The sequence below is a fragment of the Penicillium mononematosum genome (assembly GCF_028829835.1).
Source record: "Penicillium mononematosum strain IBT 11891 chromosome Unknown utg000002l:1.0-8112719.0:1.0-8118358.0, whole genome shotgun sequence".
NCBI classification, from domain to species: domain Eukaryota; kingdom Fungi; phylum Ascomycota; class Eurotiomycetes; order Eurotiales; family Aspergillaceae; genus Penicillium; species Penicillium mononematosum.
The window spans coordinates 2679484-2702597 of record NW_026643272.1 but is presented as its reverse complement, the minus strand read 5'-3'; the positions used below and the strand labels follow the sequence as shown (position 1 = coordinate 2702597).

The following is a 23114-nucleotide window of genomic DNA, read 5'->3' as shown; positions in this document are numbered from 1 at the left end:
CTCAGGAACCCGAGCGACGGGAGTCATCAAAGCCGGGAAAGAGACGGTGAGATGAACACGCCAGGAAAAGAAATCCATACCCGAAGGAGCTTGAGCCGGAGCTAGGATGGGCGATCTGATGTGATTGGAGAGAATATGATAAGCGTAAAATTGACCTTCGAAAATGTCGGCCAAGCCTGGCAAAGACGAATTGCTTTGCCTAAAGTGCTGACACGAGGACAAAGCCCTGGAGAGGAGATGGATGACATGTGTGCCAACCATATATGGTATTGGGACCATCAGAGAGTGGGATGGTCTCCGACTAGTCTGTCTCCAACACGGAGTTATGCAGAGGTGACAAATAGCGGGCCATACTACACTTTATTAAGAAAGGGACAGATTGGCAATTTTAAAGTCATTTGAGGATGTCTTCTATGATATTAACATATTAACATTTAAGGAAGAGGAAGAAGAAGAAGAGGACGGAGAGGAAGAAGTACAACTCGTAAACAGTACAACGGGCCCACGTGAAGAGCCTCGGAAGTACGTAAATCCGAGTGGGTTTAGGTGGTCAATCCAGTATATCGTCAACATAAGAGTCTCTTGTTATTCGTTATTTCCTAATTCTGTTCCATACGTGATGATTTGTTGAGAATTTGTCTTTTTTCTCTCCATTTCTCAATCCCACCCCTGTGTGACCTCTCTCGCCTTTCCACACCCCGCGGCATGATCCACCATGGCCGACCCTTCAATGTATAACACAATGGGCCAGGGGTCCAGCGAAGACCCCTCGAATCCGCAATACATGGCTCAGGTTCCACCTCAGCAATACCCAGCTGGGTATCCTCCCGCCGCCGCACCTCTACAACCAGGAGCGCCTTACACCAACCCAGCACCGAATCAGTGGCCCGCCTACGGCTCACCACAACAACCGGGTATGGCGAGTCCCGGCATCGCATACAATGCACCACAACAACCAATGGGCACAGCAGTAGATCCTGGTATGGCAGGACTAGCCTCTCAGATGGGCGGTTTGGGCATTGCAGCAGATGCGGGGGCCAGGACACACCGGAAGAAGCACCGTCATGCTCACCACGACATCGGGGGTGGTGCAGCACCTCCCGCGCAAGGATTTAACACTGGCATGGATCAAGGAGGCTTGCAGCAGCCGCAGCCCCAGCAGCAACAGTCGCAGTTCCTGAACACAGGCTTGAACCAACATGCTGACCGACCAGTTTCCCCGGCGGTGGGGTTGGTATCTGGGCAGTCTGTCGCTGCGATACCTGGTATACAGAGTGGTGCAGGTTCTGTCCCTACTTCAGGCCGAATTGACCCAGAGCATATTCCCAGCATCCCGCGATCGCGCGACCTACCCGCTCAGTACTATTTCAACCATGTCTACCCGACAATGGATCAACACCTCCCCCCACCAGCGGCGATCCCGTTCGTAGCTCAGGACCAAGGCAACTCCTCTCCTAAATACGCTCGTTTAACGCTCAACAACATCCCCTCCGCCTCTGACTTCCTTACCTCGACCGGCTTGCCATTGGGCATGATCCTGCAGCCCCTCGCGCCTCTGGATCCCGGCGAACAACCGATCCCCGTGCTGGACTTCGGGGATGTTGGTCCCCCCGCGATGCCGACGATGCCGAACATATATCAACCCATTTATGTCCTTCCGATCTGGTGGCAGCAAGTTCGTCTGTAATATGTGCACGTTCCCGAACGATACGCCTCCAGAATACTTTGCGCCGCTCGACCCATCCGGTGCGCGTGTGGATCGCATGCAGCGTCCTGAACTGTTGATGGGAACTGTGGAATTTACGGTCCCGAAGGAGTACTGGAACAAAGAGCCTGTGGGCCTTCAAACCCTCTTTTTGATCGATGTCAGCCGGGAGTCGGTCCATCGGGGATTCCTCAAGGGTGTTTGCGCAGGTATCAAGGATGCTCTGTACGGTGATGATGATAGGGCATCAGAGGGCACCGAAGACGATGGATCTTCACGAAAATTACCCGTTGGGGCGAAGGTCGGCATTGTTACGTATGATAAGGAGGTGCACTTCTACAACCTGGCCGTATGTATTCCTCACTCTGCGATGATCTCGTCTATTAACACGTTTATAGGCGGCATTGGATCAGGCACAAATGATGGTTATGACCGATTTAGATGAGCCATTTGTGCCATTGAGCGAAGGTCTCTTTGTGGACCCATATGAATCGAAGTAAGAGATTCCCTATTCCTGGTCTTCTACGGATCACTAACTATGCGTAGGTCTGTGATCACTTCTCTTCTCAGTCGGATACCCAAAATCTTCTCTTCTATCAAAAACCCCGAGTCGGCTTTGCTGCCGACATTGAACTCGGCGCTCTCCGCACTGCAGGCTACAGGTGGCAAGATCGTCTGCGCGGTGGCTAGCTTACCTACGTGCGGTCCTGGACACTTGGCTATCAGAGAAGATCCAAAGGTCCATGGGACGGATGCGGAACGTAAGCTTTTCACCACAGAAAACCCAGCTTGGAAGAAGACGGCAAGCAAGTTGGCTGAAGCTGGCGTCGGCGTGGATCTGTTCATGGCAGCCCCTGGTGGCACATATCTCGATGTGGCAACAATTGGTATGTTGAAAGCGTCATTGCGCCCTGTACAGAGCATCAGCTAACCTAGTTCAAAGGACACGTCTCTAGTCTCACCGGAGGCGAGACCTTCTTTTACCCTAATTTCCATGCCCGCGCGATCTCCTCAAGCTGCGGAAGGAAATCGCTCATGCTGTCACGCGTGAAACGGGATATCAGACCCTGATGAAAGTCCGATGCTCTAATGGACTCCAAGTGTCCGCCTATCACGGAAACTTTGTCCAGCACACACTCGGCGCTGATCTGGAGATTGCCGGTGTTGATGCCGAGAAGGCTGTTGGCGTGCTCTTCAGCTACGACGGTAAACTTGATCCCAAGTTGGATGCGCACTTCCAAGCCGCTTTGCTTTACACTTCCGCAGACGGTCAACGCCGTGTCCGATGTATCAACGTCGTGGCGGCGGTGAATGAAGGGGGCCTGGAGACGATGAAGTTTGTCGACCAGGATGCCGTGGTCTCGGTTATTGCCAAAGAGGGTGAGTCGGATAATCTGTCAGAAGATGTTGACTAAGTATACTGATCCCATTATAGCCGCCTCAAAAACCCTGGATAAGAACCTCAAGGACATCCGAGCCAGTATCTCAGAGAAGACAGTCGATATCTTCAGCGGATACCGCAAGATCTTCTCGGGCTCGCACCCACCCGGTCAGCTAGTGCTACCCGAGAACCTGAAGGAGTTCTCGATGTACATGCTCAGCTTGGTCAAGTCAAGAGCATTCAAGGCTGGCCCCGAGTCATCAGACCGACGGATACATGACATGCGCCTGATTCGGTCAATGGGATGCACGGAAATGGCGTTGTACCTCTACCCTCGCATTATCCCCGTGCACAACATGCAGCCGGAAGATGGGTTCGCGAATGAGCACGGACAGCTCCAAATCCCGCCCACCATGCGAGCGAGCTACTCTCGTATCGAAGATGGTGGTGTCTACATAGTGGATAACGGCCAGGCAATTCTACTCTGGATACACGCGCAGGTCTCGCCCAATTTACTGGAAGACCTATTCGGACCGGGCCAAAACTCCCTCCAGGACCTGAACCCCAACACCTCGTCCCTGCCTGTGCTTGAGACGCACCTGAATGCACAGGTGCGTAATCTGCTGCAGTACTTGTCGACGGTGCGCGGGTCCAAGTCCGTAACGATCCAACTGGCCCGGCAAGGCCTGGACGGGGCGGAATACGAGTTCGCCCGACTCTTGCTGGAGGACCGGAATAACGAGGCCCAGAGCTACGTGGACTGGCTGGTGCACATCCACCGCCAGATTAACTTGGAGTTGGCTGGTCACCGGAAGAAGGAGGAGGGCGGCGAGGGCGCATTGGCTAGTTTGTCGGCCATGCGCACTCCGTATTGGTAGATGCCTGATCCGGGATCCTCCGTCCAACCCCTCCCTTGACAGGCACCGTTTCCTGCTGGTTGGTTCCCCCTGGCGATCTAGACTGCACGTAAGCTGCAAAGAAGGAAAGCGGAGGTGTTATGAATCCAACTCGTCCCACCCAGGCTTGGGAAGGTCCACGGCTAACTCCGATGCTTACTTCAGTGATGGGCAGTGGACCGGCCTGAGCTCAAGTTTGAAGTTAAGAAAACAACAGAATAATTGTGAGACATCGGAGAAATCATTTGTGTATACCAGTAGTTTCTTTTATTATTGAGAGTTCTTTATGTCACAGCACATGGCGATAAATGCCCTAGTCATACATTCCACAGATATTGTCCAAGACCTATTTAAGGTGGTTTTAGTGGGCTTTACTAGTTCAGAACTAGAGATCCCGAATTTACATGCCCTAATCTAGAACCACTTAGGTTACATATGATTATGAAGAGAATTAATACTCCAGACTCCTAACTGTGTACAATGATGTACAATGCAGAACATGATGCCAAAGAGGAATCCAGACTCAGGTACGGCTGTCCAGATCGACGTCAGAGGCGTCTGGTGGAGGTGTTGCTAAATATGTCATTGGGTCAGGGTCTCATTGACACAGGGGTTCCTATTCTCGTACATGTTGTGCATGTTGGACATACAACATAGTATTTTCGTGAGGGCCTGAGCTGTGAGCTGTCAACTCCCACCTACCTAGTAAGGTTAAGTTTGTATAGAAATTATCGAGTATTGGACAGGAGCCACCTGGTCCGGTCGGATTGGTAATTGCAGTAATTGCTGTAATTGCTGTAATAATCTCTAATAATCTGTAGGAGATATTATAATTGGCTCAGTTGGCATTCTTTTAGAGTACGAATATTGTACAATATAGTCTGCTTGGTAATTGCCCTACTTACCATCATTATGATGTTGAAGTACAGCGCACACCTTTCTCTTCGACATTTGCCTCAAACCCCGTTAGACTTTAATTCTAGATTCTAACTTTTCTTTTTCTATTCTCCCATTATTTCCCCCAAATGTAATCCGAAAAATGAGATAGAAGGTTGTGGTGGCTAAACAGCACATCCATAGAACCCAGCTCCAAAACCCCTGTGGTTCCTGGCGAAAATGGGAGCTAAGTGGCTGTACAGCCACGCTGCCGAGCTTCTTCCATGTTCTTTGCCATGGAATTCTGCTGGTTCAAAGATTTTCACCTAAGTCCTCGAATCTGTTTGGAAGAACCACGGATGCAGCCGGATGGCCGTGACGTGGGGTTCGAGGGGTTGTGGGCACTATTGCCACGCCGTCGGTTGTAGCTTTTAGGCGGTTAGTGGGGCAATTTGATGGTAAAGTGTATCGACACGCGATATGTCTCTAAGCGACACGCCCAAACTATCTACATCTACGTATACAGATGTAGAGCATAGCACATGCAATGTATACTGTACGGGTAGCGGTGATGCCCTAACTGGTAGCAATGCAGATGCAGCAAACAGAACAATGTTAAATATAGTATTTATCTTATTTATCTTACATATCTGATATATCGTCTGATTCTACTACAACATACGCGCCCAACTGTTCACCGGTCTGGGCTCTCCAGAAACTGGAGGCGAGACGCGCTTCCGTTCCACTCTTTCCTTTTTTCTGGAATTTCTTCTTTTTTTCTTTTTTCCTTTTTTTCCTTTTTTTTTGCCTTTTCGCCTTTTGCCTTTCAATTGCCCCACAATTTCCTGGAACGATCCATGGTTCGAAGTAGGGGCACGCTTTCTTTTCAGTAACTGGGTCTATCTCGGACTGTATGCATCTCTCATTCCAAAACCTATATAAACCCCTTCGTTACCCCGAAGATTTCTGTTCTTCAACACATTCACTTCAAAGTACATTCCTTCTTTATATTCATTCTCTTCAGTCTCGAGATTGACTCTCGTTGCATTCCTTACATCTGTCGACCAGACTCAATTCATATTCCAACTATATCATTCTCTACATCTTTCTATCTTTCAAGATGATGTTCACCAAGACTCTCGGCCTTGCTGCCCTCTTCTCCACCATCGCCTCGGCCCTTCCCCAGGGCATGCAGGGCATGGTCCGCCGTGACGGCGGCGGTGTCAAGATCACCAACAACCTCGCCCAGGACGTCTACGCCTGGTCCGTGGCCGGCGACGTCGGTCCCATGCAGACCATCAAGGGCGGCGGCGGCGTCTACTCCGAGACCTGGCGCACCAACCCCAACGGCGGTGGTATCTCTATCAAGTTGGCCCTCGACCAGGACCAGCACGATGTCCTCCAGTTCGAGTACACCGAGGCCGGCGACACCATCTTCTGGGACATGTCCTGCATCGACATGGAAGCCGGCAACAACAAGTTCACCGACTTCGGCTTCTCTGTCATCCCCACTGATGAGACCTCCACTTGCCCCCAGGCCATTTGCAAGGCTGGTGACTCCGCTTGCTCCGCCGCTTACCTCAAGCCCACTGATGACCATGCCACCCACGGCTGCCCCATCGACACTGCTCTTGACCTGACTCTTGGTCTGTCCTAAATTTGCTCAGTGATGGCTTGTATTGCCGGTTGAACCGTGCATCCTTTCTTTTATTATACCTTTGAACATATCGCATCTTGTCCTAGCTGGCAGATGATTTTTCTTCCTTTCTTTCATACATTGCCCCAAGTGGTGATGCCTTTTTTAAGATGAGATTGGTGATTTTTTTTTGTTATGCAACATGTTCGGTTGATTCGACATGTCTTCTCCCCATCAACAGCAGGTTGATTCCCGCTGGGGCAGGATGTCTCGTCACGAGCTATGATTTCTTACGGTTTTCGGAAATACCCCCCCCCACACTTGGATTCAATGGGAAAATGGGAGTTATATATACGGTGTGGGAGAGAAATAGATAAGACTTGCGAATAGACAAATGATCATCAGATCTTAGACATACACGAATATACGATCTTTACTTCAAACCCTTTTCAAGTATTACATCAACTTTTCAAGCCACTCGACTATAAAAAAAAAGGAAAAATTAAAAAACTAGTTAAGAGCACCCCAAAAAAAGACCCGAGCAAGACTCGAGCACGAGCAAAGGCATAAACCGGTAGAATCCCCGAAGATGGTCACAAATCATAATCAGTACGAAGCGAATAATAGTGGAACCACAAAGACTTTTCCTAACACACCAAGAACAAGAACAAGTACAATCACGATCTAGAACAAGTGATAGACAGGGCCCTTGACAGACCCAACACGCAAATCTCCCATTCGTAGATCCGGCTCCACACTTCAAGCCCGTTGCACAGAACGTCGATCCTCCGCCAGTCGGATGGGCGGATGGCATTTTAGTGCCCACTGAGGGGTTAAGTGGCTTCAAGATTTTCGATTCGAGATTTCCGCCTGGAAGCCTCGATCTGATTTGCTGGATGTTTTCCCTTTAAAGGATCAAGTCGGATTAATTTGCCTTTGATCAGCGCTTTTAGCTCTTAACACTTCAACGGGTGTTGTCATTACTCAGGTTTTAGTGTGATTCTATCATATTACTTTCGTCATAGGGCTATAGATCCATGTACAACGCACGATGTACACGTGGGGACTCATGGCGCAGGTACGTAGCGATCACAGACAGGTACACAGGTACACAGGTACACAAGTGCCGAGTTATCCATTCACGGTTAGCGAACAATGTCTGTCAGGACTGTTCCTATTGAGAGGCGACATTGGATATCTGGATGAACCACTCGTGATCAACCGTGGGAATTCATTCGGTTAAATGTCTGGGAAGAACTGATGGGGGCGACCCGGCTGAAACCTGGAAAGAAGCTGATTATTAAGGTTATTTCATCCAATGGATGGGGTTATGCTTAAAGTTTTTCCCCCTCTTTTGCCGTTTAGTCGTTCCAAACATCGCCACCTGCCAAGATTAACCGGCTTTCAATCGGCAGGGCTTAATTCTTGGTTGCGCGGTCTAGAACCAGCGTTAAAGGGTGGGGATTTACTCCTGCCATCTCTATTCTCATTGAACAGAACAGTATGTATTTAACATTCGGGGTGAATTTGGTGTTGCCTGTTACAGTAGACCGGGTGCTCTCGGGAAGAACTGTGAGTCACAGGCTTCACCGTCCATTACCAGAGATCAACACGGCAGGTCATATTTGACACGACGTACCGCTTCAGTATTAGTCAACAATGTGTTTCTTTTTACGTTGTACATCGCAGACTTGATGCCGAACGGCTAGTATAATGATCACGTGACCATGTATATGAGTAACCTCCAGCCATGACCTCGGGAACAAGTCAGTGTTGTCTCTGTTCAAACTGGGTGTCCTAGTGTCCACAGTAGGGCATATCACGGAGTTTCTTTGTCATCCATTTTGGAGTAATGGTTGGAAGCCAAGGCGTCTAGGCCTCGAAGTTTGGAGGGCATCAAGACCAAGTAAATTTAGATTTAGGTTCCCCATTGTTGCCAACATTAGGCTAGAATATGATCTTTTATATCTAAAGTTGACCAAAATATGAGTTGAAAGGATATCCATGGTTTATATCCTTGGTATGTCTGATGATAGTCAGAAGTAGCCGAAGTGTTGGCTTTCATATGGAATAGTTAGGGTTTGTGGGCAAAGTGACATAAGATGCGGCATTTGTTTGTGAATTCAGTTAACAAAGGAGAGCTATCAGTATAATGTGAAAAGGACAAGGAATAAAAGAAAGAGAGGGAAAGAGCTATCAACTAGTTGCGGCCTTAATGCCTCAGGCATCAACTATGACCTGAGGCTCCAACAACTCTAGGATAGAAAAAGAGGATGAAGGGAGGGGGAAAAAAGATGACAATTCGAGAACGACCGGAGTCGAACCGGAACAGTCAGGTAGTGGAAGATATTCGGCACTTCCCTCGTGGTACACATGGCGAGGCATGTTACCACTAGGCCACCTGCTGTTGGGTCCCTAGTACTTAGTTTGCTCTTCCTTTTCACTTGCACTTCCCAAAGTTTGTTTGTTCATATACAGAGCCACTGTGCTCGCTATGTCCATCTAAGATGTGTGTGCATGTCCTAATGGATACGATGGGCTTAGTCTCAACCTTTTGATTGTTCTCTTAAGACATTCACTATCAAATATGGTCGAGTCTAGTACATACATATGTAGATATCTGAAAAAGAAAGCAAACTGCAGGGTATCTCAACTAAGAAACATAAAAAAATCGCAAAAAGAAAAGCTATCTAGCCTTCCTCTGAGCCCGCCACTCCCTCCACTGCTCCATAAGCCTATGCGATCTCATAGCCTTGAGAAACGCATAAGCAACAGCCCGATATACGATCGTACAAACCCCCAACGCCATAACATTCATCGGCCCACTCTTATCGAGATTGTATAACTGAAGCACCTGCTCACCAGACTCAACAGGACAACGCCCATTAGCAAGCCTCTGAGCATCAGAGCAATGAAACACCTGACCATGCATTGAATATGGCGCCAGATTAGCAATAGCGTACTTAATTGGCGAGAGATGGTTCAGCGCCTGCAGCACATCGTTCACATTAAGACTCATGACGCCGCCGAGGATGGTCGAGATGGAGAGCAGGATGGAAGTCACATTGACGGCGAAGCCTACGTGCGAGAACAGCGTGCAGAACATTATGCCCACCGACTCGCCGCAGCTAATTATGCAGAAACAGTTGAATGCGCTGATTAGGAACATCGTTGCCGTGCGTTGCAGGTTATCTGCGAAGGCAGCTAACGCGCCGAAGATTAGGGATGAGACTATCTCGAAGGGGATTTCGATTGCGGTGTAGCTGAGAATGAATGTCGAGGCTGTGTAGCAGTTGTCTGCTTCTTCGCGGTAGAAGACATCGCGTTCGCTAGGGTAAATTGCAATGTTTTGGAGCATACCTGTTTGGGGGGTTAGCATGATATACACAAAAGGGACGTCCAGCGAAGAGAAATCGGAGAAAATGGAGTAAACTCACCAACAAAGTACAACGCCGCAAACTCCTGAATAAATCCCATACGTGATTGAACAGCCGCGTAATCATTCTTCAGCGGCGCAAAGAAAAGCGCCATGATAATCGCTATGCCTGGGATCTGCATCGACCGCGCCATAACCAGCGGCGGCTGGCGCCAGAAGTTGACAACGGAGCGGTGCAGTACTAGCGGGGAAGTGACACGGAATGGCAGCATCTGGCGCTTAAGACTTCCCAGTTCCGCAGGCGTGGCAATCTGCGACGTCTGTCGGTCTAGCCCTGGTTCGAGAGGGTTATCTTGCCAGCAGGAAATGAGGCCCTGCACACGCTTGCGCGTGACGACTTCACGGTCTGCTTGCTGGAGATCGACCGTGATGAGATCTAGGACGAAGTCTGCTGGGTTGGTTGTGCGTGGACACTCGTGGCCCTGCTCGGCGAAGTGCGTGAGCATCTGCGTCCCGGGACCTGCGTAGACGGGGTAGCCGCCGCGGGCTAGGAGGAGGACTTGGGAGAAATGGGCGAAGAGGTCGGAGCGGGATTGGTGGAGGGTAAGGATTAGAGTGCGGCCTTCGGCGGCGAGGCTATGAAGAAGCTCGATTATGGACATTGCCGTGAAGGCGTCGAGACCGGAGGTTGGTTCGTCGAGGAGGAGGACTTTGGGGTCTGTGAGGATTTGGATTGCAATTGTTACGCGGCGCTTCTCGCCGCCGCTGATGCCTTTGATGAGGTCGCTACCGATGAGGTTGTCGGCGCATTCCTTCAGTCCCATTTTATAGAGGATCTCTTCTGCGCGTCGGTTTTTCTCTTCGCGTGACATCCAGGTTGGGAGGCGTAGACCTGCGGCGAATCTTAGACTCTCTCGGACAGTCAATGAGGGCATTAGTGCGTCGTCGTCTTGCGTTACGAAGGATGTCACTGAGCGGATCACACTCTCAGAGGGAACAGCGCCGTTGTATAGCATGCTGCCATGGACGCGGTACTGTGTCCCTACGGACCCGTGCAGTCGGTGGGCTATGGAGTTGAGCAGTGATGTTTTGCCACTTCCAGATGGGCCCATGATGATGTTCAGCTCTCCAGACTGAAACTCAGCGGTAATGGGTCTCAGAATCTGTAGTGTTCTCGCGGTTTCCCAGGGGTATCGTCGCTTTAGAATATCCAACGCGTACTTGTCAAGCGATATTGCCACCTTGCGCGCCTCCTCTATTGGACGAATAGCGAGCTTAGACTTCCCACCACTTGGGTCTCCTTCAGTTCTCCGTGCTTGAGCAACATCTATGGCGAAGCGGTTGTATTGGAGCAACAGGCCGGCGAAGAGATAATGACCAACGGCAAACGCGACTAACACCACGATAGGTCGCCAGATCCAGTTGGACGGCATTCCTAGGCTTTCCATAATATAGCGCCCAGTATATTGCTTGCAGGCTGGGTCCAGAGAGTTATCGGAATATGGACAGGCGTAGAACTGCCCCAGCTCTGAGCCATTGGGTCCGATGAACTCGTTTGCACATAGAGCCCCAAAGATGTAGAAGGTGTAGGCACACCACTTCAACCACCTCACGTAGACCGGAATCTGGTTAGATTGGACAAAGTATCCACATGCAAAGGATTGCAGCGTGAAGGATAGGTTTGCCACCAGACTAGCTCCAGGGAAGCTCCGCGCTACACTAATAGCCACCGCAGCAAATGTTACGGCAATGTAGTGCGTAAGCAGGGTGAGGACGAAGAATATGAAAAACTGTCCCGGATCGAGACGGTATCCCACCATGAAGTAGAAAATGAGAGAGAAAATCAACGGCACGGGAAGGTCCTCCAATGGTAACCGAGCTGCTCGTCGACTGAGCAGGAAAGCGGGCACACTGACCACGCCCTCGTTGCGTTCACGGTCAAACAGACGAATATCAATTGTCAGCCGATATGTCTCATACAGTAGAATGAGATAGCCGTTTAAGCTGCTAGCAGTGTATAGACTGCCTTCACGCGAGCGAATCCCTGCCTGACTTTCATCGAGCTGCAGGAAGATCCACCCATTGATGACAGCCATTCCAACAGCTTCAAGAAGACTACCAGCAACCCCCATCGGGTCACGAATGGTAGTCTTGAAAGTGCGAGATGTCAGAACGCGGAGCTGTCGACGAAACGAGACCTGCTTCACAGCTCCAGTCTCAAAGTTACCAATCTCAGGTTTCGGTGTCTCCTCTTCTCTTTTGCCTTCTGCCTTCGTGTCTGCAGCTACAGTCTGCTTCGACCGCCACACATCCCTCAGCCTTTCAACACGAAGGTTCGAAGCAACCTCAAGCTCCTCCGTCCTATTATCAATGGCAGCAAGGTCGATCAAAAACTCCGCCGGGTTGACGAACGGCGGAAGAACATGTCCGCACTCCTCAAAGTGCACCAAGGACCCTTCCACAGAACCACTATAAACCGCCGCTCCCCTGGCTAATAGCACAACGCTATCAAAAAGACTCCAGATCTCAGAGCGCGGCGCATGAATCGAGACAACAACCGTCCTCCCATCCAGCGCGAGACGCTTCAGAGTCCTGATAATCTGGTAGGCACTGGTAGCATCCAAACCAGTCGTTGGCTCGTCGCAGAAAAGCACAGATGGATTAGCTAGGAGCTGCACGCCGATACTGGTGCGTCTTTTCTCGCCGCCACTGCAGCCCTTATGGGCTGTCGTTCCGATACGGGTGTCAGCACACTCTTTTAGGCCTAATTCGAGGATGACCTGTTCCACGATTGCGTGGCGCTCTGCTGGAGTTGTTGGTGGCGGGAGGCGGAGGTCTGCCGAGTAGCGTAGGGTCTCGCGGACTGTTAGCGTCGGGATGAGGACATCTTCTTGCATAACGTAGGCGCTGCGGATGCGGGCGATGTCGGGGTTGTCGTTGAAAGTCGTTGTTCCGCGTGTGTTGGCTCGGGAGAGACTCATTCGGTTGGCCATTAGATTGAGTAGGGAGGTCTTGCCTGAGCCACTGCTTCCGATTATGGCGGTTAGACTACCGCTTGGCATGGAGGCGGATACATTGTCCAGGACTGTCTTGCTGGTTCTTGAAGGCCTTTGACCCCGCAAGCGATGCCAGATCTGTGATGGCGAGGTCTCCCATATTGGCGGGGTGGCGTTGACTTCGAGTGACAAGTTGCTGACTTTGATGCATACTGGATTTACCGCGCGTAGAGAGAGGTTATATGCAGCATCTCTCACATCTGCAGGGAGACCCGTTTGCTTTGCGCTCAGTTCGGTGATGATCTCGTCTTTCTCCATGGTGGATTCTGCCGGTGTGCCGAGACTGGGTGCGAGTCATGTAGCAAGTCATATCCCATGCAAGACTCCGCTGTTCGGATGTGCTACGCAGGTGGACTCGAGTTTACATGTGGATGAAATGAGATGACTGCAGGATGATGATCCCGGGATTCTGCCAAAAATGAAAACTGAAACGGCTAGAGCCTAATTCGATGTCAGATGCAATTCTCCTGAGCAGTTTAGGCCGAGGAGATTAATTTTCCTACCCCGGACTACCTAGGCGTACTTAGTCTCCGAAATTTAACGCTATTGGCCTGTCAGCCGTGGACCCCGCAGCAACGTGGTTGCATAAACGAGAGCATAAACGAGCTGTCGGGAGCCTGTTATCTCCAGGGCTGTTATAGGTGCATCACAAGTGTTACGTATATTGTACAAGTCAAAAAATACGGTACATATGTAGTCAAATAATATGTAGCCACCTAAGAGCATAAATAGATTCAGGCCAGAGCCTCTTAGAAGTCACGACTTCTCTTATATCCCCAAATGTACAGTTATCCGCAAGAGCATTAATCTGACTGCATTATAGTCAAGGATGCACCTAGACAGCCAGTGAAAGGACAAAGTAATTAAGGAGACACAAGGTCCCAATCTAGACTCTGTGATCCTCCCCAATACTAGAAAGAAATAGACAAATCCGATACTGTACAAGAATGAAGACCCAGTTCCTATTCCACGCAAGAAACCCCAAGGGAAACCTGGATATATACAACCGCCTAAACCAAAATAAGACCAGACCAGGTCACTCTCCTCCAAAGACAAGAACGCCCTCCATCCACTCATGAGATCGTCCAGTCGGCCACTCCCGAGGTCGACATCACTCCACAGGAATAACACCAACTTGTCCCTTTTTTTTTTTCCTTTTTTGCTTTTCTTTTCCGAATCGGGAGGCTTTTTCGAAGGACCGGATTGGCGCCTATATCGGGCCATGCAAATGCAGCCAGAGAATACGCCCTGGACACGGAGAGTCCGCGGCGCACCGATGGTCGCAAGCCGAAAGAAAAAAGCAAAGCAAAGCAGACGCAAACGCAAACGCAAACATAATAGTAATACCCCCTTCGAGATGCAGATACAAATGCATAATCATCAGTCACAGTAACAATAAAATCAGAACGCCACATGGTACAGCCTCACCTAAGGGGTGATCATCGTGTCCCCTCGACATGGGACAAAAGGCGAAGAAGCCCCTTTCCAAGACGGGAATACTCAACAAGGAGAAAAGAAAGTAAACAAGGCAGAGTCAATAGAAAATAACAGGGTATCAGAAGAGTAAGGGGAGAAGAGAAAGAAGGCATATAGGAGAAAAGGATATTCAAGTAATCAAGAAATCCATATTCATGTCACGTATGATCTTTTCCCAGTCCCAACTATCCTGCATCCGGGTATCCATGATCTCCCAAACCCGTGCAACGACCTTGTAAGCAGGCTCGATGTTGCGCAGGTTCGAGTAGGACTTGAGATTCTCGAAGCCCTGCGTAACACGTTCGCGCTGTCCGGGCAGGAACGCAGAACAACCAAGCAGGAACAGCGGCATCAGCACAATACTGAAAGCGGACGCATCCTGCGGGAGTTGGTCCATGTAACCGAGCCCGTCGTCGACGACCTGGGCGATCTTATCGCTCGGTCGCGAGGGTCGGATCGTCCGGTACAGGTATACCCAGGTTGACTGGCGGTATAGCTGGGCCAGACACCAGTTCGGAGTGTCGGGCTCGTGGGATGTCTCCCAGGTGCGGATGGCCATATCAATGGAAACTGCCTCGCTCAGTGTCTGGTAGTCCACTGCGGGCTCATAGCCCTCGTTGAAGCGTTCACGGATACGGTCGCGGAGCTTGGTTATCTCCGAGATGTAGTTGAAGAGACCATCGAATACACCGACGAACATGCCCGCTGATACGCCGGGTACGAAGTTGGGTATGTGCAGGTCGTTGTGTAAGAGGTTGGGACGGCGGTCAAGCGAGGTGAGGGAGTTTGAGACGTCGTGATACTGGAAGAACTCCACGATGAACTGGCGGAACTTTTCGTTCCGTGGCTGCTGTGACAACAGCAAGTACCGAGCGGCATCCATGTGCGGTCGGTATTCGCCGTTGGTTTCACCTTCGCAGATGGTGTTTAAGCTGAGGGCGATGGTGGATGCGATGATCGGGTCCTCGACTAGCAGATCGTCCTTGTCGGGGCTCTTGGCTGATGATGACGCATTGATATTATCTTTCAGATCTTGAATAGCGTGGTGGAAATGAAAATACTTTCGCTCCTTCAGCCTTGGTTCGGGATCCAGACCTGAGAGATGCGATCCGGACAAGCACATTAATGAATGCATCAGCCCCCTGTGTTGTGTCGCCATCGGGAGAAGAATCTCCTTGAAGGGATTGGAATCATCGTTGATGAGTGTCAGCACGCGACTGAAACCGTACACAAAATGGTCCAAAAAGCGACGGTCGATATCCGTTTCGATGCCGTCGATGAGGAGGGGTAAACTGCGCGGCACGGCTGTAAGAGACTGGGATCGAGCTATTGGGAAAAAAAAAGACGATGTTAGTGCATCAAGAACAGCCAGAATCAAAATGTAATGCACCTACCACCAGCCAGTCTCTGTCTTCCACTCTTCCAAATCTCCTTGAGTGGGTAGCCTTCGCAGACGACCGCATTCTTCTGGCAGTTTAGACAACTATCCTGTTAGACGAAGACAATCTGGCGGGATAGACACAACTCACGAAGGCTTTGTCTCGTCACACTTCTTCTTTCTCCTCCGACAGGTTATACAACCAGTCTTGGAACGACCTTTAGTGACCTTGGCCTGACCTCCGGGAGCTGGCAGCGGATGTTTACGTGGGCGACCACGTTTCCGTGGAACAGCGGGAGCGCCCGACTCCACATCCGCCGGTTTGATATTCAACAAGTCATCGTCGACTTCTTCCAGTTCCTCCACCTTGGGGATCTCCATAATATCATCCAATTGTGCTGATTCAAAATGCGAATATCCCTTCACCTGCTCTTGGTCTTGGTCAACCAACGGCGACTCGCCATTCCAATCCAGTGAATCGACCGAAGCGTCATCGGTGCTAACACCGGTGCTGGCGCTGGATGTGCTGCCTCGAATGATGGAACCGCGGATTCCTAATGAGGGTATAGGATCCGACCGGTCGTTACTCTCCTCCCCAATCTCAGAGTTCAAATCCGGATGTGTGAAGAATGAGGTATGCATGGACAACATTGAAGGAAGGGCATCCGATAAGAGCCCAGATGCGCTCTGCTGACGAGAGGGGGGGGGCTGTCGGGTATAAATGGAGGGGAACCTTAGTACGGGAAAATGTACTTGGTCCACCACAGTGCGTGTGATCAGACAATACACTTTTTTCTGTAGAAAATCCAGCAAAATAAAGAAGAGGGGGAAACTAGCCTGATCTGAAGGGTATTAAGGATATTAATATATACAGAGGCTATTAGGTAGGGTATAAAGCTTGGGTAAATCAAATGCGTAATGAGAACCTAGGCTACATTAGTTACTAGCTACGCATTAGCCTATAAATTATAATCCATTACGGAGTCTTTAATATTTAAGCCATTTGGGCCATTTGACCCATCTGAGCCATTTAAAAATAAAAAAATCAATTAATAAATATTCCACTAATTTTACATATTCTACATATTCTACTCCATACTCCGTATTCATTCCCTTATAAACTTTCTATGCGGGGAAGCCAAGCATGTTGGATCTATGTCCTGATTTGCAGTGAAGAAGTCCCAAAAAAAAAGCAAATTGACCAGGGCATCATTATGGGGTTTTGGGTTTTATTTGCTTTTCTTTTGGAGAAAAAATTTTCACATCACCAAGTGACTCGTTGCCTTCCAAGGTTAGGATGTTGGGATCGACCTCTAGGCCATGTCCATCAAGTCCTTCAATACGATTCTGGACCAAAAGCTTCGTCCTGCGTAGTCTACAGAGTACATCCATGCAATATGGGACATGCTACATATGCTCCTACTAGAATAACGTGGATGATTCGTCACGAGTCCCATATGCACTCCAGATGTAAAACCTGTAAGACATTCCCCCTTGATTGGGAGGCTTAGGCCAAGACAAATAACCCCGGATGTGATAATGCCTGGTCCCCGGAACCTTTGGGTAGAGTGATGTGTACTACTCCGTAATAGATATTAGTTGGCGATATTACTTCTCACGAACCATTCAGCTGGTGACAAGCCACTCCCCACACTATCGAAGCTTTCTGCTTTTCTTTTTCTTTTCTTTTTGAGGAAGGAGAAGCGTCGGGCGAAAATGGGCAGATCTTCTATTCTCGTGGGACAATTCCCACATCGGGTCTAAGCGCCCCATCCCGTCCATGTTGAAATTTTTCATCTATTTTCGTTTATTATATCCCTTTGTGTAACAACAAATCTGGGGTAAAGAGTGGGCCAGATCTTCTACCAGCACGGACATCCGCTGCAGGGAATTGACCAGGATCGGAATCCGTAGCCATCATTCGGCCTATAGAATATAGGCAATGTCCTGCGGGCGCTCAGTATTCTTCATTCGCTTCGTTGTTGTTTGCGTCTGCCCTTTTCATGTCCAGCTCACTTCCTGTAACCTGTGACAGCCCAAAGGGGTGGAATGTGGCGAGGTCAAAAGTACACACTGCGCAAGGCCCCCATGGATCTGCCGGGAGACTAACAAGGAAACACACTCGTCTGGAGTTAATAGCAGGCTAAAGTTGGGACCCTCTTTTTTTTACCCTTTTTACCATTTTTGACCGATCAGCTGAGGCGGGAGAGGTGATTTCCATACCCCTACTAGTTTCCTGGTGCTTTCGGAGTACAGAGTACGAGCCTCTTCGCTTCCAATGTGTGGGAGTTTCATATGGAGTCCATGCACTAGGGTCGGGCGAGCTATGTGAGTAGGTCAATTAAATTTTTTTTTTTTTAGTTCGTTTTAATTTCTCAATGCTCATTAAGATCGACTATGCAAGTCCATTGATCTGACGGGGTGGACCAACGATATGAGCCAATCGCTCGATGACGGTATGTCACGCTAACGAGTCAGGCAATGTATACGGATGATCTAGCGTAAAATATGGGGAACGCGCTGAACTCCCCTTTTCGTCTTGACGTCGCATCGAGATCCCTGCCCTTACTCCGTACTCCGTCCGGAGCATTTTGTTTCTCTTTCATTCTACCAGGTACTATTTATATTGTATACAATGTCTCCAACAATGAAATCCATATCCGTTTCCAAGGTTCGAGGCGGGTCAACGGTTGTTCCCGTCCAGTGGGGCCGAAGACAAAGGAGCCATGGATGTTTGATTCAATTTGTATAACTAATCTTGTTCCTGGTAATGGAGCAAGGGATGTGAGGCAGTGAGCTACATGTACGGAGTACCTACGGAGTATAGAGTACCTACTAGGGGTGTACGCAGTACGAAGTACGAAAGGATAAAAAGATTTCCTGGGAATAATAGCACGGGACCATAGCTATGACCTTCCAGGGCGTCGACCAACATGGTAACTAAGCCGAGGTTAAGGTCTAGACCATATCTCCTTTTCGTACTTTTCTCTCTCACTCACCCTGTTTCTCTCTCTTTCTCTTGGTCTTTGACCTCCTCCCATTACAGCTGTGCCCAGGTGGATTGAGACTATTGCCTAATCAAGCTACCCCCGTTCAGCCTCGGGGTTTCTCCGAGGAAAGGCTTGCACCCCAACAATGGACACGAGGGGAAGTTGTTTTAACGGTGTTTGCCGCATAAGGAAAATCCCGCCAGGCACCACCGGAACTGCTGCACCATTACTCCATACTGGACCCGACGATGCTGAACATACCAATCAAAAATGATGGGAATGAATTGCCTGAGCCTTGCGCAGGACGCTAGTCTGATCATCGAAAAAAAGAATTTCGGCTTCCACTTTCCTATTGGGCGCACATAGGCCCCATTCAACTCGTCCAGCCGATCTCTCCAATTAAACTATCCATAGTAAGCAGTTTGATGACTTTCCACATACTTCTTAACAACGTACAATGTTGTACAACATACAGGAAAAATTGGCCTTTACTCCGTCCGCTCCACTTGCTTAGCGTCGGTTCTATTCGGTCTTTTTCAGCCCCAGGGACAATCTGGGCTAGGTTTGGGATTTAGTGGGAGACTATGGAAATCTGAAACATGTCTCTTTCCAGATATGACGCACAATATGCAGAATAAGAAAACCATAACATGCTGTGGCTGGCCGGGCAAACAAAGTTCGGGCTACTCGGATGCAGGCCTGACAAAACAGGCCGCCAAGACTACCTCGGAACCCCCACAATCCTTCTATGATTGACCTTCTCATGGCCACTCCAGGGCTAGATCACGGAGATTATCTGGTTAACCGCTTTAACTTAGGTAAGAGAAAGCAAAGTTATCGCCTCTGCCGAGACAAGCGATGGGTCGCTTTTGTTTGTCATATGACACGGGCTAACTCAGTGGGATCGGCATCTAGGCAAGAGCTTGTGGATTGTGGATAGGACAATCTCGATGAATTGATATTCATGAGGTTCCTCTTTCTTTATTCTCAGATCCGCCCGAGATTTCTAGCAGAGGCCAATCATGGCCCAGCGTATCTTGCTTACTTCTATGGTGTGAGTCGAGAGCTACACGTCTCAATGTCTTCGGATATGGAATTTAGAGACATGAGCGCTGAAATACTTGGATTACAATGGATACACTCACTTTATATTTGCCATTCTTTGAACAATACCGGATATCAGGCATGTTGCCATAGTCTGTGAGGAATCTATCCGTCTCGTGCACAGAATGACTAGTGGGAAGTCTCGTTGCTTGACATTCATGCGACACGTCAATATCTGCTCTCAGACAGTCCCAGAATCCCTGGTTATCCATATATCGCCGCAGCATAGCAGCCCAAAGAGCGCTACTGCTGTTCTTTATGTCCTGATTTCGTCGTTGGAAGCCTTGATTATGTCCGGGTGATTCTCTTGCATAGGCCCAAGGCACATTCAATCTTCCCATATGGGAGGTATACCTAGGTAGGCTTGCGTTGAGCTTATGGTATGCAGAAATTATATTGGAGGCGCCCATACTACTTCCCCATCAGCCATGGTACACAAAATCCAGTCACGGTCAGAACAATCCTGAATGTGCCACAATTCACCCCTCCGGCCGTATTCTGGTGGATCTCCCAGAAGCATCCTCTCGGTGGCGGGAGACACGAAGTTCGGATTAATAGACGATTCATGGAGCAGGACATAGCGTCTACACTACTGTGGTAAAATATAGCAAATGCCATGGAGCCAGGTATATCCAAAGCTCAGGATTTCGGAGACCCTGGAAAGAATGAGTATATATCGCCATTCTCGGGTATACTTGGGTTTTTATATAGTGCGTAACTTGAATAACTTCTTACGGGTTTGCGGAGGACGATCTCGTAGTACTCTTGAAAGTCATGCAGGGGATCAAAATATTCCACAGCTGTCGGGCTTCTCATGCTAGTCGTGAGACTAAAGACCGAGCTTATGTGCTCTATCGGTACGATCACGACAGTACTGTATAAACTCGACATTCTAACGGATGGCAGTACATTCTGAAGGTCTATTTCCTTGAATTGGAGATAAGGAGGTATAAACAAAATGCATACCTATGTCGCAAGGGACAGCACAAGGCCGTCGTCTTTCTGGCTTTTCCTTCATAATCACGTTGTCGAAGTCGATCAACCGGACTGAAACTCATATTGTTTGGTTCTTTTGCCAGCCAGGTCACCTGTTCCTTCGGTTTCTCAAAGTCGCCTTCGAGATAAAGGCTTAGCGGTAGGCCCAGCAGAAACCTGGATTGATCAGCAAAGATATTAATGGCAACCGCGTTGCCCTAGTTCATCTCCTCTCCAATGTAAGGATGTAGCACATTCCTGGCACAAAACTATATCTCCGGAGAATTTTGTTGTACCTAGGGCAATTGGATCGAGGTGGTTTTCGTTAGTGTCCCAAAATAAACATCATACCCAGACTTATCCCGTTTTGACTCGGTCTCTATTTGAAATGAACACCTAGGGCGTAGTGACCGTCGTTCCCGATGCCATATACCGCTCATAGTGGACATTTGAGAGTCGTATAAATCCAGACGGTGCCATTCTCAACTAAAAGAATCTGCTTCCGTTTGGAAACCGCAGTTGAACCATTCCCATGTATCCACGAAGTAAACATCAAGAGACTTCTAGAACCAGACATATCATGGATGCTGATCCGATACTCGTTGTCCAGAACGAATGAGTAAGATCGCCAGAGAATAAAGTAAAATGAGCACAGCACTCACTTAGTAGGTCTTCCATGTTAATCCAGTTCGATGGTGACGCGAAGGACTGAAGTGACAGACCAATGGATCATGCAGATAATTCACTAGTTGATCAACAGAGATCGTCGTGGACGTACCAGTCAAAGTCAAACCTACCCTTATTTCAGATTGGGAAAGGCTACGCAACGTACGCTAGAGAACTCCTTTCAGCGTTGATCTGCCATAATCATCAGGGCGCGTTATAGTTTGGTGGGTTCGGTGCAACCATCACATACCTCCTGGGAATAGACCCTAGAATAGGTCAGACAGAATTCCAAGCAAAAGAAAGTGCCGCGGAACAGAGTTTTGGAGTTCTGCGGACTCTTTCGAAGGATTGGTGCCATCGAAATGACAGATCAGAACTTCGTATTTCTCTGTGCCAAGGTAGTTGATCTGCGAAATAGGGTTCGGTAAAGCTGTCTTTGCATGTTATGCAAATACCCGACCTGGGAAAAACCCTGGGGAAAGCTCGTAACGATTCCATACCGGATGTTTTGGGACCAATATCACAGCTCGCAAAGTCGAACTAATGGAAGATCGGCAATTACCCTGTTCCCCCAAAGAGCATTCCAGGGTTGGTTCAGGTCGCCAACAACGTAAGAGTATGACGGGGGTGGTTCTCTACTCTTGCATGGATTGGTCTAACGATTCGAAATAAGGAGCTGCATGGTCCGCGAAGCAGGACAGCCATTCATAAGATTGACAGAGGGTCAGAAATGGGAAGACTATGAGTCACCATCGTACCTCGCTTTTCTTCGCTTTGGAAGGGACACTTTGATCAACAGAATACGATGGTGACATTAATCGGCAATGGAACCATTATTGGTCTTGAATATCACTTTCTCACTTCCATTGCCTAGATACACCCGAGGGTAAGTACTAGCCCTGGAGAGTGGGAATTTGAGGAGTTGTCAGCTCATTTGGACCTCATAGCTTCAGTCGACATTGTCAAGGTTGATTATCATTCATGCCTACCTGCAAGAAAATCAAACATGCAGAACTCTGCTGCCTATATGGGCAAAAGCTCGCGACGTGAAAGCAAAGAGTACCAACGACGGATCTCCAAGCCAGTTCTGAGGTGCTTACGATGTCTTTTTCCTACACAGCGATGCATTTAAGTGTACGAAAGAGCACAATGCAAGTCTTATAGACGGAGAGAAACAAGTCAATTGACAAGACATAAGGAGCCCCTTTAGAAAAAGCCGTATCCCAACCGTGTAGACCGATCCCAATGCATAATATGAAAAGGTTCCATTGAACCTGTAGCCATGACCCGATCACATATGAAAAACAAGAATTCGAATGGCCCCAACCCATGCAAGATGCTAATAGTGACAAATACAAAGATAGAACAAAAAGGATATCACTGAAACAGCAACAGGAACAAGACTCTCCTCCAGAGGAAGCCGCAGTGAGTAAAGAAACATAGACACGAAGACAAAGTGTGAGGTTAAGCTGGGCATCAACCATGTGAAATGGGTGTTCGGGTGTGAATTTTTTTTTTCTTCTTTCTTTCTTTCTTTTTTTTCTCTTTCTGTTTTCATCGGCAGAGTGGATGCATCAGATGACCACTTCATCGAACGCT

At 48.9% G+C, this 23114-nt stretch overlaps 4 protein-coding genes across 4 annotated transcripts; 2 read left to right on the top strand and 2 right to left on the bottom strand.

Moving 5' to 3' along the window:
- Nucleotides 1-715: 715 nt before the first annotated feature.
- On the top strand, nt 716-3964 carry N7519_002787 (Sec23/Sec24 family protein; the record flags this gene model as incomplete). Its single annotated transcript, XM_057289565.1, has 6 exons — nt 716-1604; nt 1720-2054; nt 2104-2201; nt 2252-2592; nt 2807-3085; nt 3141-3964. The coding sequence occupies 6 exons, from the start codon at nt 716-718 to the stop codon at nt 3962-3964; spliced, it is 2766 nt and encodes a 921-aa protein (XP_057150767.1).
- A 2014-nt stretch (nt 3965-5978) lies between these two features.
- Nucleotides 5979-6515, top strand: N7519_002786 (putative extracellular thaumatin domain protein; the record flags this gene model as incomplete). Its single annotated transcript, XM_057289564.1, has 1 exon — nt 5979-6515. The coding sequence occupies one exon, from the start codon at nt 5979-5981 to the stop codon at nt 6513-6515; it is 537 nt and encodes a 178-aa protein (XP_057150766.1).
- Nucleotides 6516-9180: 2665 nt separating this feature from the next.
- On the bottom strand, nt 9181-13184 carry N7519_002785 (putative ABC efflux transporter; the record flags this gene model as incomplete). Its single annotated transcript, XM_057289563.1, has 2 exons — nt 9181-9854; nt 9932-13184. 2 exons carry the CDS (start codon nt 13182-13184, stop codon nt 9181-9183), a joined length of 3927 nt encoding a protein of 1308 aa, XP_057150765.1.
- Nucleotides 13185-14532: 1348 nt separating this feature from the next.
- Nucleotides 14533-16431, bottom strand: N7519_002784 (Zn(II)2Cys6 transcription factor; the record flags this gene model as incomplete). Its single annotated transcript, XM_057289562.1, has 3 exons — nt 14533-15728; nt 15797-15885; nt 15932-16431. 3 exons carry the CDS (start codon nt 16429-16431, stop codon nt 14533-14535), a joined length of 1785 nt encoding a protein of 594 aa, XP_057150764.1.
- Nucleotides 16432-23114: the final 6683 nt, after the last annotated feature.